The following is an 18,608-nucleotide window of genomic DNA, read 5'->3' on the forward strand; positions in this document are numbered from 1 at the left end:
TTATTATGCAAATATAATATATAATATATAATATAATATAATAAACCTTCTATTATCTATGGCTAAGAACAAGAATAAGAACAACACAATAAAAAAAAAAAACAGTTTTTATTTTTTATTTTTCTCAATTTGTGTAATTTTCTGACCTGTTTTTACTGTTTAGTTTACAGTAGTTCTGATTAGACCACCTTATTATTATTATTATTATTTGAAAATTTGTTCTTATTTTTCTTCTGTTGATTAGTGTTGTTAATGTTTGGTGTTTATTGGATAACGAGAAAAGAGAGAGAGAGAGAGAGAGAGACTTGAGTCATCGCCATTGACTAAAGCTTCCCCATTTCTTACTCTTTGAGCTTCCTGGCAAAATTTCTAAGCTTCCATTCTCATATCACTTATTCTCTCTTTCTACCATTTTCATACTCTCTTTCTTCCTGCCATTGAACTTTGTATCTTCTGAATTCTTCACTCTTTGAAACCAAAAAACTGAAATGTGAGATCTGATTGTTGTAAAAAGAAGCTTCTTTGGTTCTTCCACTGTGCTTTTAGAATGTTCTAGTTTCTCAATATTTTCTAGTTCTATTGTTCTGGGGTGAGTTTGTTTTTGGAGATTCCAACATTGCAGGCCTTGTTCTGCTGCAATTCATTGTGTATATCGTTTTGTTTTGTCTCAAAGTCTCAAACTTTGATATCATAATAATCTTCTTTGACCAACTAAACCACAACCTTATTATCCCTCTTGCTGTCTCTTACTCATAAAAGTTTAAATTTTTATTTTTTATTTTTTATCCCATCATTGTTTTTTGCTTTGTTACTCCACTGCCTTATCAAATTACTTGGTCTTTGAGCTCTTTTCTGTGGGAACCTTTTCTGGGGTTTAGTATCTCTTGCTGGTTGCTGATGCTACCTTTATATAATAGTTGTTATTTTATTCTATTTTTGCTTGGTATATGTGTTAATGGGTTATGGGGTTTTGGGTTGTGTGGGATTTTGGGTAAGTTGTTCCTCTTTGAACAGTCTTTGGTTCATTGATGCCATTGAAAGGTTATGATTTTCAGCCTCAAAAGTTTAGATTTTTCATTAGGAATTCTTGTTACTGAGGCTAATTTGTGATTTGGTGTTAGGGAAAGTTGCCATTTTTAATGAAACTTGGAGTTGGAATTGGTTTTATCTTAAGAGGGTATTTTCCCCTGCATCTTGAATCTTGATTTCGGATAATCGAATCCGAAAAAGGTTCTGTTTTTGTGAGAGAATGAGGAGTGGTAGGAAAAGGAAGTTGCATTTGAGCAAGCTATACTCATTCACATGCTGTAGAGCATCATCTTTTGAAGATGAATTTTATTCTCAGATTGGGGGAAGGGGTTATTCAAGAGTAGTGTTGTGCAATGAGTTGAATGATTTAGAATCTGAGGTTGTTAGGAACTATGCAGATAACTCTGTTAGGTCTACAAAGTACACCCCTGCTACATTCCTTCCTAAATCGCTCTTCGAGCAGTTTAGGAGAGTGGCTAACTTCTATTTCTTGGTTACTGGCATCTTGGCATTCACCAGACTTGCGCCTTATAACGCTGCCAGCGCTATCTTTCCATTGATTATCGTCGTAGGGGCGACTATGGTGAAGGAAGGCATCGAAGACTGGCGCCGGAAAAAGCAGGTAACTTAAACTCTATGTTGCACAAATAGGAATAAGAGCGTATTTGATGAAAAAGTTTGTTACAAATTAAGAATCTTTAAGATAGTATTTGATGAAACTGTTATCTGTTGCAAATTTCGTTTTATAAGGTTAATGTTTTGAACCATTTTGCACTATGCCTTGCAGCACAAGTGAGTATGTTATATAAATTCTCTGGCAAATTGCTTTTGCAGGATATTGAGGTGAACAATAGAAGAGTGAAAGTGCATAAAGGTGATGGAAATTTCGAATATACCGAGTGGAAGAATCTTAGAGTGGGGAATGTAGTGAAGGTAGAGAAGGATGAGTTCTTCCCTGCAGACCTCCTATTGCTTTCGTCGAGTTATGAGGATGCAGTATGCTATGTTGAGACAACGAATTTGGATGGCGAGACAAATTTGAAGTTGAAACAAGGCTTAGAGATAACTTGTTCCTTACACGGCGATCTCAGCTTCCAAAAGTTTAGAGCCACGGTCAAGTGTGAAGATCCGAATGCTAATCTGTACTCGTTCATTGGGAGCCTAGAATTTGGAGACCAAAAGTATCCCCTTTCACCTCAGCAGCTTCTTCTTCGAGACTCCAAACTTCGCAATACAGACTACATTTTCGGAGCTGTAATCTTCACTGGTCATGATACTAAGGTTATCCAAAATTCTACAGATCCTCCTTCGAAAAGAAGCCGAATTGAGAGGAAGATGGATAGAGTAATCTACTTCTTGTTCTGTATCTTGTTTCTAATGGCATTTGTTGGATCTATTTTCTTTTACATCTTAACTAAAGATGACTTGCAAAGTGGACCAATGAAAAGATGGTATCTAAGACCTGATGATTCTACAGTTTTCTTCGATCCGAAGAGACCGGAAGCTGCTGCTGCATTTCACTGTTTGACAGCACTGATGTTATATGGCTTCTTTATTCCAATATCCCTTTATGTGTCGATCGAGATTGTCAAAGTTCTTCAGAGCATTTTCATCAATCAAGATATCCATATGTACTATGAGGAAGCAGACAAGCCGGCAAATGCCCGGACATCAAACTTAAATGAAGAACTTGGCCAAGTTGATACAATACTTTCTGATAAAACCGGAACTCTTACATGCAACTCAATGGAGTTTGTTAAATGTTCTATTGCCGGGGTTGCTTACGGCCGTGGCATTACAGAGGTTGAGAAGGCTATGGGTAGAAGAAAAGGTTCACCTCTAAATCATGAACAAGTTATAGGGTCAGAAGCCGACAGCATCAACGAATCTTCGAATGGAAAAGTTTCCATAAAGGGCTTTAACTTCATTGATGAAAGGATAATGAATGGAAATTGGGTTAATGAACCTCATGCTGATGTCATCCAGAGATTCTTTCGCCTGTTGGCTATCTGTCATACGGCTATACCAGAAATGGATGAAGACACAGGAAATGTCTCGTATGAGGCTGAATCGCCCGACGAAGCAGCATTTGTGATTGCAGCCAGAGAAATTGGTTTTGAGTTCTGTAAAAGGACTCAGACTAGTTTATCAACATTTGAGTTGGATCCTGAATCTGGCAAAAAAGTTGAAAGGTCAGTAGCTTTTAACTGTTTTATCTGAGTAGTATCTTGAGCTTTAGGGACCTATATTTACATTAGCTAGTCTCATTTTGCAGGGTGTACAAGCTTCTCAATGTTTTGGAATTTAATAGCTCGAGGAAGAGGATGTCGGTCATAGTGGAGGATGAAGAAGGAAAAATTTTTCTGTTATGCAAAGGTGCTGATAGGTTGGTAACTGTCTTAGAATAGAAATGTAGACACATTGAAAGACACAAACCTATTCAGATATTTGTCCAATTGTTTTTGTCCTAAAACACTTATCAAAGGCAAGTCTAAATGATTTTTGATTGGTTGGCTTTATGTTTTCATGCAGTGTCATGTTTGAAAGGCTAGCCAAGAATGGGAGGGAGTTCCAAGATAAGACCATGGAGCATGTTCATGATTATGCCGATGCAGGTCTAAGGACCTTGATACTAGCCTATCGCGAGCTTGATGTGGAAGAATACAAGGAGTTTCATAATAAATTCTCTAAGGCTAAGAATTTAGTTTGTGCGGATCAGGAAAGACAGATTCAGAAAATATCTAACAAGATTGAGAGGAATCTAATTCTTCTTGGAGCCACTGCTGTAGAGGACAAACTCCAAAACGGGGTTAGTTCGGATGCGAAAATACATGTTTTACTCATGAGGATTCGTAAAATGACTCGAAATGACGCCTCTCGTGTTGTTTTGATAGGTTCCTGATTGCATTGACAAGCTTGCCCAAGCAGGAATCAAGATTTGGGTTTTGACTGGGGATAAAATGGAGACTGCAATCAATATAGGGTACTTAATTCTAATTATGCCTTCTTTTGTTCTTTTACTTCGACTTCACGAAAATAATTGCTTTTCGAGATATCTGAAACAAGAATTGCATTGCAGTTTTTCTTGTAGTTTGCTAAGACAAGGAATGAAGCAGATTATAATTCATTTGGAGAGTCCAGAAATTAAAGCACTGGAAAAGGGTGGAGACAAGCTTGCTATAATCAAGGTAAAACGAAATTCATCATCCTTTTCCGAATCTCTATCTTTTTCTTTATTTTCTTTTGTATACGATAGGGACTTGATTACAAAATTTTAAACTAGAGATACTTAGTGGAAAGACATTGTAAACACTATAAAGACATGAGTCTAAACTTTTGAACTTTAGGGACCTAATTAAAAACTGAGCTAAATTATAGAGAATATCAGAGTAATTAAACCTTTCAAGATAGAACATGTTGTGGCCTTTTGTGGAACTTTGGAAGTGCGACTGCTCAGCCGGCTATGTTGTTAAGTGACACTTTAGAGCTGAAAATCTATATTCTGATAGTTTTATACGGATTCGTCTTTCAGGCATCTAGGCAAAGTGTCCTCCAACAGATATCTGAAGGTGCTGCACAGCTGACAGCATACAGAGGAAGTTCTCAGCAGGCATTTGCTTTGATCATCGACGGAAACTCGCTTGTCTATGCTCTAGACGATAACGTGAAGCACATGTTTCTAGAGCTTGCGATTCGCTGCGCATCTGTTATCTGCTGTCGCTCGTCACCAAAGCAGAAGGCACTGGTATTGGCCTATTATTGCTGCATTGGTAATAAAAAATAAAATAAAAAGGTAGTTTGATTTTGGAAATAACTTTGTATTGTTACTGTCTTGAAGGTTACTAGATTGGTCAAATCCGGAACTCGGAAAACAACATTAGCTATTGGTGATGGAGCTAATGATGTTGGAATGCTTCAAGAAGCAGACATAGGAGTTGGAATTAGTGGAGTTGAAGGAATGCAGGTAATGAAAAATTCCTCAAATGGATTCATTTTTCTTTTCTGAGTAAATTAGTCCCTAACAAAATAAATAAAAGACATAAAATTCTAACAACTTATTCATCATTCTTCCCATCCACCAGGCTGTAATGTCTAGTGACATTGCAATTGCGCAATTCCGATACTTGGATCGATTACTTCTCGTGCACGGACATTGGTGTTACCGGAGGATCTCATCTATGGTATTGTCATGCTAATATATTTTGATCTTAACATTCTCAAGATAGGTTCTAAAAGAGTATATGATACTTAATTATGTCAACTTTTGCTTCATTGTTTTGGCAGATATGCTATTTTTTCTACAAGAACATCACATTCGGATTCACTTTGTTCTTATATGAGGTGTATGCATCATTCTCTGGAGAACCTGCATACAATGATTGGCTTTTATCTATCTATAATGTCTTCTTTTCATCGCTTCCTGTGATTGCTCTCGGGGTGTTCGACCAGGATGTATCCGCTCGGTACTGCCTAAAGGTATGGTTTCTACTTACAGTCGTTCTTTTGGATTACCATTCACTCTGTCATTTAGAAAGTAGTTATTTATCCTGACATAGTGTTATGTGATTGGATGCGCTGACAGTGTATCAAAATTAAATTCTTGAAAAAATTGAGTGAAACTACAAAAACTACTAAGAGATTTGATTTAACCAAGATATTACTATAAGCATTGAATTGATTTTTGTTATAGTTGCTTGCTTTTCTTCTCTAATATTGTTAGTTTCCTTGTTAATGATGGCAGTTTCCATTGTTATATCAAGAAGGAGTGCAAAACGTCCTCTTTAGCTGGCGGCGAATACTCGCATGGATGCTTAACGGATTCATCAGCGCCATACTAGTTTTCTTCTTCTGCACGAAAGCCATGGAGCTTCAGGCCTTCGACGCGGAGGGAAGAACGGCCGGGAGGGATATACTCGGCGCAACCATGTACACTTGTGTGGTTTGGGTGGTAAATTTGCAGATAGCTTTAGCTATAAGTTACTTCACCATGATCCAACATATTTTCATCTGGGGTTCCATTGCATTCTGGTACATCTTCCTTCTGGCATACGGCGCAATGCCACCACATTTTTCGACGAATGCCTATAGAGTATTCGCCGAGACTCTGGCGCCGTCTCCGATGTATTGGCTTGTCACATTCTTTGTGGTGATCTCAACACTCATACCATACTTTTCCTACTCAGCAATTCAGATGAGGTTCTTTCCCATGTTTCATGAAATTGTCCAATGGATAAGGTATGAAGGGAAGACAAAGGATCCCGAATATTGTAACATGGTTCGCCAGAGATCGCTCCGGCCAACAACCGTCGGATCAACTGCTCGCCTAGCCGCCATGGCTAACGACACACGAGACAGAACGATTAACCGTAGATAATGCTATCAAGTCCTGTAGTTTATGTATAGATTTGTCAAAAGTATAGTGATTCTCTTTGTTCATAGAAAACCAACATTTTGTTATCATGTTGGGAAGAAGTGTAAAAATTAAAATAGGGTAAATTTTATGTACACTTTTTTTTTGGGCTCATAGATAGAAGGAGTTACTAAGTTTATAGAAGAAGCAAGAATTCTTTGTAGGATAGGGTAGAAGGAGAAGGTGGTTTCTAATCTTTTGTAGAAAATGAAGTTCAATGAACTGAACTTGAGTTGTTCCACATTTTCTTTCAATCATCATATGAATTATTTTAATTTTGGTGCTAATAGAGATTTCCCTTTATTTATTTATCCATAATATCTCTGAATTCGACGTTCAAGAACTAATTGGTTGCAATCGATATTATTTGACTTAATATATTTTCTTTTTGACAAATTTACAAAGTGTCATGTCGTGTGATTAAAATGAATGTAAATTACTAAGAATAAATAATCATTTGTATCCATAAATGATGAAAATACTGACATATGTATCCATATTAGATTAAAACTAAACTTGTATCCACGCAAGATGTCTTTTGTGTAACAAAAGTACCCTACGTGACACTCCAACCCTCTAAAGACAAGGTACTTTTATCACACGGAGGACATCTTGCATAGATACAAGTTTAGTTTCGATTTAGTGTGGATACATATGTCAGTATTTTCATCTTTTATGAGTATAAATGATCATTTATTCAAATTACTAAATTGTCATCTCAATATCATCCTCATCATAATGCACATGTAACTCAATTATTATGTATTTATCACTTTCACCAAACACTTTTGGTTTGGGTATGCATCAATAAGTCAACATCTACATTGACTAAACAGCTTACACTATCCATAGTTAAATTATTTAGCTTCTAATTAATCCTTGACCCTTCAATTTCATCTTTTTTTCATTCACTATACTCATTCATCGCAATCATTTCATTTTAAAAATGCAGGTTTATTATTCGTTACGTATGAGCTTCATCTAATAGAAAGAAAAAAAAAACATCTAGACGAAAATGTCAAAAATATCTTTTTATAAAAATATTTATTTAGTCATATTTTAGAAGCATAATTTATAGAAAAAAGTATTAATTTAAAAGGAATAGTAATATTTTTATAACATACAAAAATTAAATTCTTTATAATCTATTATCCAATAGTTAAAAAAAAATATCTTTACATAAAAAAATTATAAAATCTTAAATAAAATATTCAACAAAATAAAAAAAGATTATTCAAAATTATATTGCATAAATAAACAATGTCTTCACCACACCCTTAATATTTTATACCTAACATTTATATATCAACATTTCTAACGAATTAAATAATAATAATATGCAAAACTAATTAATATTTTTTTTTTTTGGTGACTGCAAAACTAATTAATATATAAACAATGAATGGTGCACAGCGAGAACTAAAATATTCGTATTCCAATAACAGCAATTAAGTTAGAAATGGAATAAATAATATAATCACAAGTTAATTATTACATTCGGATCTGAATAACAATTCACTAATTAATTTGGAGTTAAACAAAATTAAGAAAAGTGAAAGAAGATCAAACCTCTAAGATGTAATTAATTAAGATCTACGCCACCTTAATACCAAGAAAATCAGAAGCAGATTTTGCCAAAATATTAACAAACTCTTCAAAGCTTATAACACCGTCGCCATTGCTGTCGGCTTGAGCCATCATGGCGGCTAGCTCACGGTACGTGAGCGGCTGTCCCATTCTGGCCATGGATCCGGCTAGCTCTGCGGCGGTAATGAATCCATTACCGTCGCGATCAAACACTCTAAAGACATCCAAAAGTTGTTCTTGGTTGAGAAAAATATTGCTGTGGCTGTGGCTGTGACTGTGGCTGTGGTCCTCACGAGGAATTAGGACATGGACAAGTTCGTCAAACTCGACGTATCCATTGCCATTCTTATCCATCTTGGATAACAAGGCATGGAGCTGGTCGCCTGATGGCTTGACCCCAAGGGATCTGAGCAGGGCGGCGAGCTCCAAGTGAGTAAGACTGCCGTCCGAGTCCATGTCAAAGCGATTGAATATGTCATTTAGTTGCTTTATTTGATCGTTATTGTTACTATTTTGGTGTGACATATTTGTGTATGATATAGTATCTAATAATCAAAGGTAAAGAAGAAGATGAAGAAGGAGAAGAAGAAGAAAAATATTAATAATAATGGTGTAATGTATGTTTGTATAGGGTTTATTAATAATTTGTTTATGAAGAATTTGATTTGGTGTAAAGGGGTGTGCTATGAAATTATTGATAATGATAGATCTCACTTGGAATGGTTCAAGGAAGGAGACTCGTGAAGAAACCGTGTTGTTATAAGTTAAAAGTTGGAAGAGGATAGTCACCAAAAAAAAAAGTTGGAAGAGGACAAATTAAAGCGTTATGAAAATTGTATAATAAATTAACAGGGATATTTTCATAAAGACGCTTAAAACGTCTTTTTGTAAAGATATTTAGGTTTGTACGTATTAATGAATTAGTTATTTTAAATTTTTTAATAAATTATAATAAAATCGATTTTTTATAACAATAACAATAAACCTATTTTTTTAGAGATTTAATTGTATTTTTAAATTTTTAGGAATTTAAATGTCTACAAAATAAAAAATTAGGGATATATTTATCTTTTTATCAAAAAGTTTAAAGATATTCAGTTTAAATTGTGTAATTCGGTGGAATCAAATTGAGTCTAATAATTATAATGCAAACAATTGAATTTATTATTATTACTATAATAAACTGATTTTGTTCTGATTTATTAAAAAATAAATTATTAACCAATTTATTTAAAATATTCAATAATAACATGACACATATAAACGTCTTTAAAAAAAGACATTTTTAATATCTTTATTAAAGTGGTCTCCTAAATTAATAATAACTTCAAGCTCGTTTGTATATGATTTTTTTTTTTTTTTTTTTGAGGAAATATATACGCATTTTAGTAACTTGAAAATTTCATAGGAAGTATATATGTTTCTTTCCTTATCAAGTCTATATTAAAAATTCAAATAAGTGATAGTTTTCTTGTTGAGGGGTTCCATTTTTTTTATGGAGTAGAAAGTTTTAATTATATATTTTCTTTTTTCTTTAAACTATTTTGTAAAAGAATAATGACTCTTACTTTTTTTTAGCCATTAATTACTTTTTTTTTTTATATTGTGACGGGCCGAAGCCCAAAAATTATAAAGCAACAATTTCAGTATCCCTCTACAATCATTAGTAAGAATTGGTCTTAGTCTAACCGGAGTTTGATTTATGAAAAGAAAGCCAGGATTAATTACTCTTAGGCTGGGTTTGGTAAAGCTTTTTCAAGAGGTGCTTGTGCTTTTAAAAAGCACAAGCACGTCATTTTGCGTTTGGTAAATTAAAAAGTCCAAGTGCTTGTGCTTACGGCTTTTAAAAGTTAGGGGTGCTTTTGAAAGCACCTAGGAGGGAGCTTTTCAAAGCTGGCTTATGCTTACCAAATTTTTTTCATTTTCCCGCACATATTTTCCGCTATTATATTGCCATTAAAATCCTCGTATATTTCTAACTTCTCATCCTAACCTTCACAAATTCTAACACAATCTTCATATATTTTTTATTTTTCAACCTAATCTTCACAAATTTCAATACAAATACATCTCTATCACATATTAGGTATGAACTTCTATCTATTTATGTTATTTTTTTTGCGTTAATTTTGTATTTTTTCAGTAGATCTATTATGTTTGTTTTTTTCTGTTCTTTGAAACGGGAAGAGGTTGATCAGAAAATCAATCATAAAATTTTCCTTGCATGAACATTAGTCAAAATTATAATAACAACATATATATACATATGTAAATATAGATATATAATCATAAGAGTAGTTTATTTGAGATAAGTGTCCTATTTTTTGTGATCTGTAAAGGTGAGCCAATATATATAGGTGGGTAATGAGCGTACCCAGTACTAACATTGGATTACATACAAATTTTATTATTGACTAATGATAAATCTATTTATATTAGTACAGTGAATAAATCAAGTAAATATGTTAATTATTAGTCTCTAAAATTTGAGTTAGTATCAAAATAAAGTGTTAATTAATTCAATTAGAACTCCAAAATTTGATTCATGAATCATATTATCAGTTTATTGTTTTTTGTGATGTTTTTTCAAGTAACGTTAATTAATTATTCTATTATTCTTTTGTTTTTATAATATATCTGGTTCCTGTATTATTATTGGCCTACTAGAATAGAATAATATTGTATGTTTATTAGTCTTATTAATTGATAAAATAAATTTTTATGATACTTATATAAAATTTTAAAGTTAAAAAATAAAAGAATTTATTTATTATATTTATATTTATTATGAATTTTTTATTTTAACATTATTTTATTTTAAAATATTATATAAATTTTTAAAAAATTTGAAAAAAGAAATTATTTTTTGTTATAAACATGTTTATTATAATTTTTTCAACTTTTAAAAGCTGTTTTACCAAACACAATTGTGGTGCTTGTACTTATTAAAAGTCATTTTTAATTTGATTTTACCAAACGCAAGTGCTGCAGCTTTTAAAAAGCTATCTTTTAAAAGACAGCTTTCATAAGCTACTTTTAAAAAGCAAAAGCTTTACCAAACCCAGCCTTAGTTGTTATGCCTATAGCAAAATACAGATTGGGCTTTTTTCTGATTGGGCTTTGTTGGGCTACGTTACACTATGATCTTATTGGGCCTTATTGAGCTTCTCTACTTCATTTAAGTGTTTTTTTTTACTTAAATAAAATAAAAAATTTATAATTACATGAATTTCTTAAATTAAATTTTAACACACGGAATCACCCAAAAAAAAAAAAAAAATTTAACACACGAATTTTTTCTTTCTATGTTTATATAAATCATCTAACGTCAGTTAGCATAAATCGTTTTATATTGTAATGTTTAACAAATTAACCTAAAGTTAACTGACCTAGGATGATTTATATAAATATAAGAAAAAGAAATTTGTTTGTTAGAATTTGATTTAGAAAATGTATGTAATTCTAAATTTTTTATTTTATTTAAGTGAAAAAAGTCCTTCATTTGGTAACTATTTTCAGGAAAAGAAAAAATGTATGTTCCTTCAAAGCCACTAGTCTAAAACTCAAAATTTGACTCCGATCTAAACAAGTTCCTCAATTTTGTTTAGGTTTTGAAAAAAATTACCTCAAAATTTGACTTTATGCATACTAATTTATTAACGTCCTATTAATTGGGCCTTAGGCCCCCTTTTCTCTTAAAAAAAAACTGCTATTAATTTATCATTTTATCTATTAAAAATTTAATATGTATAAAAATAATAAATATAATATAATTTAAAATAATAAATACTTTACACCTTTATTCGGATTTAAGTCTTACATACAAACTCTAAGTTATGGATTATATATATATATATATGTATATTTAAACCACAATTAGAACCATAATTATGCATGATAATTTATTAATTCAATTATTTCATATCGTACAAAACTATTATCATAATCACAATTATGGAGATGATTATGTAATAAATCACTAGAGACAATTTTGGGAACACCCCATGGCTCCTTTTGACCCCAAAAGCTTCCAAATGCTAACTCTCCATTTTCATACAATTTTTCCATCACTTTTTCAACTTCATCCATACACGACCCGTTATTATTACCATTTCGTCCTGAAGTACCATTTCTTAGTGCTATCGTTACGATCTCTTCTCGAAACCTAATAGACTGGTCATGAATTTTCACAAGAACATCATCATCATAAGAAGAAGAAGACCCCATTAATATTTTTTCTCTATGATCTAATCTATGATCTAGACTAATTAGACTACTCCTAATCCTCTTGTTACCACAAAATTTCTTCTTAACATATCTTCTTGTTTTCCTCACCAATTTTGATGGAAGCTTGAGCAAAACATAAACAAGAATTTGCAACATTAAACATTGGCAGCAACATGATATCACAACACAATCCGCACCAAGCATGTTCCAATCTTCCATGCTTCAATTTGTGAAGAATTAAAGAGAGATCAATAATAAAAATAACAATAATAATGATGAAAAATAAATATATTGTTGTTGTTGATGAAGGGGGTTTGGATTATTAGAAGACATGATCATAGTTTAAAAGAAGAGGTTTCTTATTTCCCCCTATTGAGGACTTAGAGAGGAAGAAGCAAGAGCAATAATATGATGAGGGAAAGCTAAGACACATTATATTGGTGAATAATAATAATAATAATAATGACATAACTTAGAACTATAATTCATGGCTTAATACATAATAATAATAATAATAATAATAATAATAATAATAATAATAATAATAATAATAATAATAATAATAATAGGAAAAAAATATATTTTTTATTTTTAAAATTTATCAAAAATTTTAAAAATATTTTTAAATTTTATTATTTAAAAAAAAAATTATTTGCTTAAATATATTCTTTACAGCTAAATTTTTAAAAAATTTAAGATTAATCTAACAATAATGCATAACAATTATCTCTGGTTTACTTGTGTTGATGATTGTTTTTGTAAAATTGTTGCTGAATTGGTCATAAATTTTTAAAAAAATTAGTCGTTAAGAGATATTTGCTGAAAATTAAAATTTTTTAGAATAAAATTAAAATAAAATAAAATATAAAAATATTTTTAAAATTTTAGCAAGTTTTAAGAATAAAAAAATATTTTATCCGTAATAATATGAAGTATTTAGTTGTGACCTAGACGCAAAACATGATTTGTGTAGAAGGGTTATGAAGTTGTCATCATTGTTATGACTTATGAGTCATATATATAGAATATTTTAAGTCAAGAAAACAATCATATCAAGCTACGTATAAATACACATTTGCTAATATTATTATATTTCTAAGCAAGCTTATGTTATTGACGTGGCACTTTGCTTTTAATGGAAGATTTCTCCCTCACTCTAATAGTGATAAATTAAACTTATGTAAAAAGTTCTAAATTGGTGCAACATTAGTGAAAAAAAATTTTCTATTAAGTATTTTAAGTTGTATACATTATATATGTTTGATTTATTAATTAATAGTATAAATTTGAATGATTAGTCTTTAAAATTATAAAATGAATTATATCTATACATATGACTCGCTAAATAAATATCTCTTAGAAATATTAATTGATATAGACTAGTAACAAAATTATTAGTAATCTAATTTTGTTTCAGTTATCAATATAAATTATATTTAGTAACAAAATTCAGTTATCAATATAAATTATATTTAGTATAAGCTAAGGATAATTGTTTCAAAATTTCTTAGTAATTAGTATCAGTTTTCTTGGAAGAAAAAAACAGAAAAGCTAACTAACTATTGCTGCATTGTCAAGATGTGTTTCTAATTAATTAATTAATTAATTTATATATATATAAATGAAACTTTGTGTTATATTAAGAGCTCTTGTGAATATTTATTATTAATTAGTTAAATATAGATTTAATTATTTTGCTGGTCCTATAGTTTCGTAAAATTTTCAATTAGGTCTCTATACTTTTTTTCTTTTAATTGAGTCCTTACACCAATTTTTTTTTAATTAGATCCCTACACTTTTTTTTCCTTTTATTTAGGTTGCTGTACTATTTTTTTTTTAGTTGAGTCCCTATAAAATTAAGCTAATTACTATTAAGAAGGACTTAATTGAAAAAAAAATTAATATAAGGACCCAATTAAAAAAAATATAGAGACCTAATTAAAAATTTTACAAAACTAAAGGACTAACAGAATAATTAAAACTTAAATATATTATAAGACATTTGAAATAGTTTTTACAAATTTTCAATTAAATATTACGAAAATTCTTATAATATGGTGTTTCATTTATAGCTAATCTGAAACACACAACATCATAATCACACTTGTCCTTTTCACTCCTTTTATTTTCAATTTTCTCTTTTCTTTTCTTTTTTAAATAATAATACTGAGTTGTTAAAGAGTCTCACCTTCTCATATTCTTGTAGGTACTTCATGCAAAAGGCATTGGCTTGGAAGGTGAATCTTATATAAAAAATTATGAAATTATAACTCAATATTTTCTTTTATATTAAAAAAAGTGTGTTATCTGATTCATAATCATAGGAGATCATTTTGTAGGGCCCACATGACGCCACTCTGTACAACAAGTAACAGAATGAGACCCCTTTTAGTCATTTCACATACTTTAAATATCTATAGCATATATCATATGAATTTTAATTTTGTAAATTCGAAATATAAAATTTTTTTACAAAAATAATCAATTATTATTGAAATATTAGTAAAAATAAATAATTTTAAATTTATTACTTAAAAAAATTTTAACATATAAATTTAATTAAATAATTATATAAAATTATTTATATTGTTAATATATCAAAATTAAATACTTTTTATATGAATATATGTATATTTATTTATACCTTCATTAATATTCACAATAATTACTCACTATTCTCTTAAAAAACATAATAAACAACTCATTTAGAGTTATGTTACATGATCTAATCACTAATAAAAAATTAATTACTTCTTTAATAGTGAAAATTTCGATTATTGTAAAAAAAAGACTAAAAGCAAAAGCCAAACATTTTCTTATTTAATAATCGTATAAAACAATGAATTCTTACGATATCCAACCCCAAATATCCATAAATTAAAGTTTTATTTCTTAAAACACACTATTTAAATATAATTTCTTTTAAGAAAATAACACTTTTTCCAAAAACAATCATACTATGTAAGTAATTTATTTTTAAGACTGTAAGGTAGCGTTTGTTTTGAGGTACTGGGACAGAGACTGAAAGACTGAGATTCAGTATCATGTTTGTTAGCTCAGAGACTGGTATTAAAATTTTTGTCTCTGTCTCTAAAATTTCAGTATTTCAGTACCTCCAAAAAGTGGGGACACAGGAGACTGAAATTTTTAGAGACGAAAACTGAAATTTTAATAACATTTTATACTTAAAATACCCTATTTCAATTAATTAATTTCAATTTTATCCTTTGTACAAATTAAATTAGAGCATCATTCTCGTTTCAATTTCTATCTCCCACTTTGCACCAAACAGAATACTGAGATTTATTTCAGTCTTTGTCTCTAAGTCTCTGTCTCTGAGTATCAATCTTTCAGTTTCTGTTTCTCTACCATATTTATACAAAAGCTTAGAGAGAGAAAAGTATATATATTAAATACATTTTTTTATAATTTTTTTTCGTAATTATTGTCTTTGTATAATTGTTTATATATCCAAATTCCAAATGGTGAAATGAAGGTACAAAATCACAACAACAGACAACAAAAGCAGCTTTTCAGAGAATCTGTTTTGTTCTACTCTTTCTTTCTTTCTTTCTTCCATATGAAGTAGTTGAAGAACAACATGCAATTATTTCTTTCTACTACTAATATAGTTGTTGATTCATTTGATGAGGAGGTAACTATTATTGGCCAGAATCAACAAATGGAAAACAATATTGGAAATTACTTAAACACCCTTTTGGTAGAAGAATATGATGCTAATAGTAATAACAATCATAGTACTTATACTACTATTTCTACTTCAACTCATCATGATCAAAATTCTTTTGACCATTATTATTCCAACATGAACAATAATAATAATACTAATAATATTCAGTTTCCTTGTTTTCCAACACAAACAACAGATCTCCTTAACCTTCTCCACTTTCCAACAAGTCCTAAGAACTCTTCTATCTCCTTTGAAAACCACAACAACAACATAATAACATGTCTTCCAAACCCTAGTAGCAGTAGTAGCAACATCATTGTGGGACAAGAAAGTTCAAATTTTTCCAATGTTTTCAATGACCCATTATTGCATTTGAACCTTCAAGCACCTCCTCTGCTTCATCAATCATCATCATCAATGAGGGAGTTGTTTCATCATCATGGCTACTACAACATGGTACCAACAACATCAAGAAGTGATTTTGTGTTTGGATTAGGGGAAAATAACAACAACAACAACAATAATAATGACATTATTGTTGAATTAGAAAACGGTGGTTATGGAAGAGATGTTCTTGAAAATGGGGTGCTAGAAGAGTTCACTAATCATCATCAAGAAGTGGCTAATAAGAAGAGAGGAGGAAAAAGGAGCAATAACAACAATATTAAGCAATTTAGTAGTACTAACACTGAGAGACAAAGGAGAGTGGATTTGGGTGGCAAATTTGATGCTTTGAAAGAACTCATACCAAGCTCCACCAAGGTAAAACTATTTCATACATTTAATAATATTATCAAATTTTCTTAATTAATTTGCATATCCATAAATAACTTTGTTTATTTAGTTAATGTACTTGTCATCAATATATAGAACATTTTATAATTGATTGATTAGTGTGCATAAATTGAATCTATGTGCATACCTTAAATTTCTTTTCTTTCTGTTTTGTTATGGGGATAAACCAATAATACTTAATTAAATGCTATTAATTGTTAATTAGTTACATTAAATGTCTCAAAAGTTAAACATATACATGATATATAATAATATAATTGATTGGTAGTATAGAACATTATATAGTATATAATATAACAAAGTTAATTAATCTTTATATGTATAAGCATAAATTGTGGACCTTAATTAATTCCTTTTTTTTTTTTTTGATGGAACCAATAAATGAAATCAATAAGAATGATAGAGCATCAGTGGTAGGAGATGCTATTGACTACATCAAAGAGCTTCTAAGAACAGTGAATGAACTCAAATCATTGGTGGAGAAAAAGAGGTATGAAAAACAAAGGGTGAAGAAGAAGCTCAAAATTGAAGATGAAGAAGAAGAAGAAAAAGAAGATGATGAGAATAATTCATCATCATATAGTGAGAGCCTAACAAGGAGTTCTTGGATACAAAGAAAATCAAAAGAAAGTGAGGTTGATGTGAGAATCATTGACAATGAGGTAACAATAAAGATTGTTCAAAGGAAGAGGGTCAATGACAATAATTGCATATTAGTTTATGCTTCAAAGGTTCTTGATGAACTTAAACTTGATCTTCAACATGTTGGTGGTGGCCACATTGGTGATTTCTGCAGCTTTCTCTTCAATAGCAAGGTATATGTAAATTTATCATTGAGTTTGATTTTAATTTTAATTAATAATATTGTAACATGCCACTGTGTACATAAAAATATATATACATGTATATGTTAAGAAAATCACACTTTATATGCATAATTAGTTATATATAATTAGAATTTGCATGATGTGTTTTATTGACAAAATCATCCCTTAATAAGAGAATAATAATTTTGAGAATTTTAACAGAACATATATAATTTTTTGCACTAATTGACAAAGTTAAAATATCAAACTTTGCATCTTAAGAATTGGAATGTAAAGTAGACATGAATCAAAAGTTCAGAAGTTAATGTCATTTTTTTTTTTGGCTAATGATAATATAGCAATATGATTTTATTATATGGCAAATTATGTGTGATTTTAATTTTTTTTTTCTCTCCCTTTTATTTTTTCAGATATGTGAAGGTTCATCGGTATATGCTAGTGCCATAGCCAACAAGCTTATTGAGGTCATGGACAGAAGTTTGTTAACAATATGAGGCAATTGACTTTGACCAATGAGTTCTGTGGTTCTTTAATTTCTTACTATAAAGTTAATTACTAGCTTGAGTTATTCCAATTAATTAGCATATGTATTCCTTTACTTTCACTTTTAATTATGTCATGACAGTTTTTTGGACATTTAATTTTAAGGGATAGGAAAATATAGTGAGACATGGAAATATATATATTATTCCAAACTATGTTTTACTATTTCAAAATATAACACTTGGCTAGCACATATCAAGTTTTTGCTTTATTGTTGATACATTATCCCTTATAATATTCTAGCTTTATATTTGAGTTAATTTATGTTGATTGTTGATAACAATTATTACAGTTACAGGTAAACACACGATATGTTTAGAAAAACACCAAACTTTTATTTTTTTCATCTTTTTTAGATAGTATGTCAAAAAGGAAAAAAAAAATCCTTTTAGATGGAAGATAAATATCAGATAATCAAAGTATATAAAAAATTATTTTATTAGCTCCAAAATTTAAACCTTTTAATGTTAACGAAACATACTTAGTTACTATCTTGACT

General features: G+C 30.1%; 4 protein-coding genes across 4 annotated transcripts; 2 read left to right on the plus strand and 2 right to left on the minus strand.

The window, feature by feature from the left end:
* The first annotated feature begins 218 nt into the window (after positions 1–218).
* Positions 219–6,726, plus strand: LOC112719724 (putative phospholipid-transporting ATPase 9). The gene is made up of 11 exons (XM_025770393.3): positions 219–1,651; positions 1,864–3,221; positions 3,305–3,415; positions 3,562–3,838; positions 3,924–4,012; positions 4,109–4,217; positions 4,562–4,774; positions 4,868–4,993; positions 5,112–5,210; positions 5,314–5,505; positions 5,771–6,726. The coding sequence occupies exons 1-11, from the start codon at positions 1,250–1,252 to the stop codon at positions 6,401–6,403; spliced, it is 3,609 nt and encodes a 1,202-aa protein (XP_025626178.1). The 5' UTR covers positions 219–1,249; the 3' UTR covers positions 6,404–6,726.
* Positions 6,727–7,887: 1,161 nt separating this feature from the next.
* LOC112719725 (probable calcium-binding protein CML15) lies at positions 7,888–8,753 on the minus strand. The gene has a single exon (XM_025770394.3). The coding sequence runs from the start codon at positions 8,549–8,551 to the stop codon at positions 8,033–8,035; it is 519 nt and encodes a 172-aa protein (XP_025626179.1). The 5' UTR covers positions 8,552–8,753; the 3' UTR covers positions 7,888–8,032.
* Positions 8,754–11,914: 3,161 nt separating this feature from the next.
* Positions 11,915–12,608, minus strand: LOC112723920 (uncharacterized). Its single transcript, XM_025775277.3, has one exon. The coding sequence runs from the start codon at positions 12,470–12,472 to the stop codon at positions 11,915–11,917; it is 558 nt and encodes a 185-aa protein (XP_025631062.1). The 5' UTR covers positions 12,473–12,608.
* Positions 12,609–15,854: 3,246 nt separating this feature from the next.
* Positions 15,855–18,300, plus strand: LOC112723712 (transcription factor bHLH10). The gene is made up of 3 exons (XM_025775163.3): positions 15,855–16,706; positions 17,135–17,554; positions 17,977–18,300. The coding sequence occupies exons 1-3, from the start codon at positions 15,855–15,857 to the stop codon at positions 18,058–18,060; spliced, it is 1,356 nt and encodes a 451-aa protein (XP_025630948.1). The 3' UTR covers positions 18,061–18,300.
* Positions 18,301–18,608: the final 308 nt, after the last annotated feature.

The sequence above is a fragment of the Arachis hypogaea genome, chromosome 11 (genome assembly GCF_003086295.3).
Source record: "Arachis hypogaea cultivar Tifrunner chromosome 11, arahy.Tifrunner.gnm2.J5K5, whole genome shotgun sequence".
NCBI lineage: Eukaryota > Viridiplantae > Streptophyta > Magnoliopsida > Fabales > Fabaceae > Arachis > Arachis hypogaea.

Excerpts from the sequence above, each read along its gene's own strand:
- LOC112723712 (XM_025775163.3), top strand. The coding sequence starts at position 15,855 with ATGCAATTATTTCTTTCTACTACTAATATAGTTGTTGATTCATTTGAT. Across the intron at positions 16,707-17,134 it reads TCATACCAAGCTCCACCAAG|AATGATAGAGCATCAGTGGT; the intron begins GTAAAACTATTT and ends GAAATCAATAAG. Across the intron at positions 17,555-17,976 it reads GCTTTCTCTTCAATAGCAAG|ATATGTGAAGGTTCATCGGT; the intron begins GTATATGTAAAT and ends TTATTTTTTCAG.
- LOC112719724 (XM_025770393.3), top strand. The coding sequence starts at position 1,250 with ATGAGGAGTGGTAGGAAAAGGAAGTTGCATTTGAGCAAGCTATACTCA. Across the intron at positions 4,775-4,867 it reads CACCAAAGCAGAAGGCACTG|GTTACTAGATTGGTCAAATC; the intron begins GTATTGGCCTAT and ends ACTGTCTTGAAG. Across the intron at positions 5,211-5,313 it reads ACCGGAGGATCTCATCTATG|ATATGCTATTTTTTCTACAA; the intron begins GTATTGTCATGC and ends TTGTTTTGGCAG.
- LOC112719725 (XM_025770394.3), bottom strand. The coding sequence starts at position 8,551 with ATGTCACACCAAAATAGTAACAATAACGATCAAATAAAGCAACTAAAT.
- LOC112723920 (XM_025775277.3), bottom strand. The coding sequence starts at position 12,472 with ATGGAAGATTGGAACATGCTTGGTGCGGATTGTGTTGTGATATCATGT.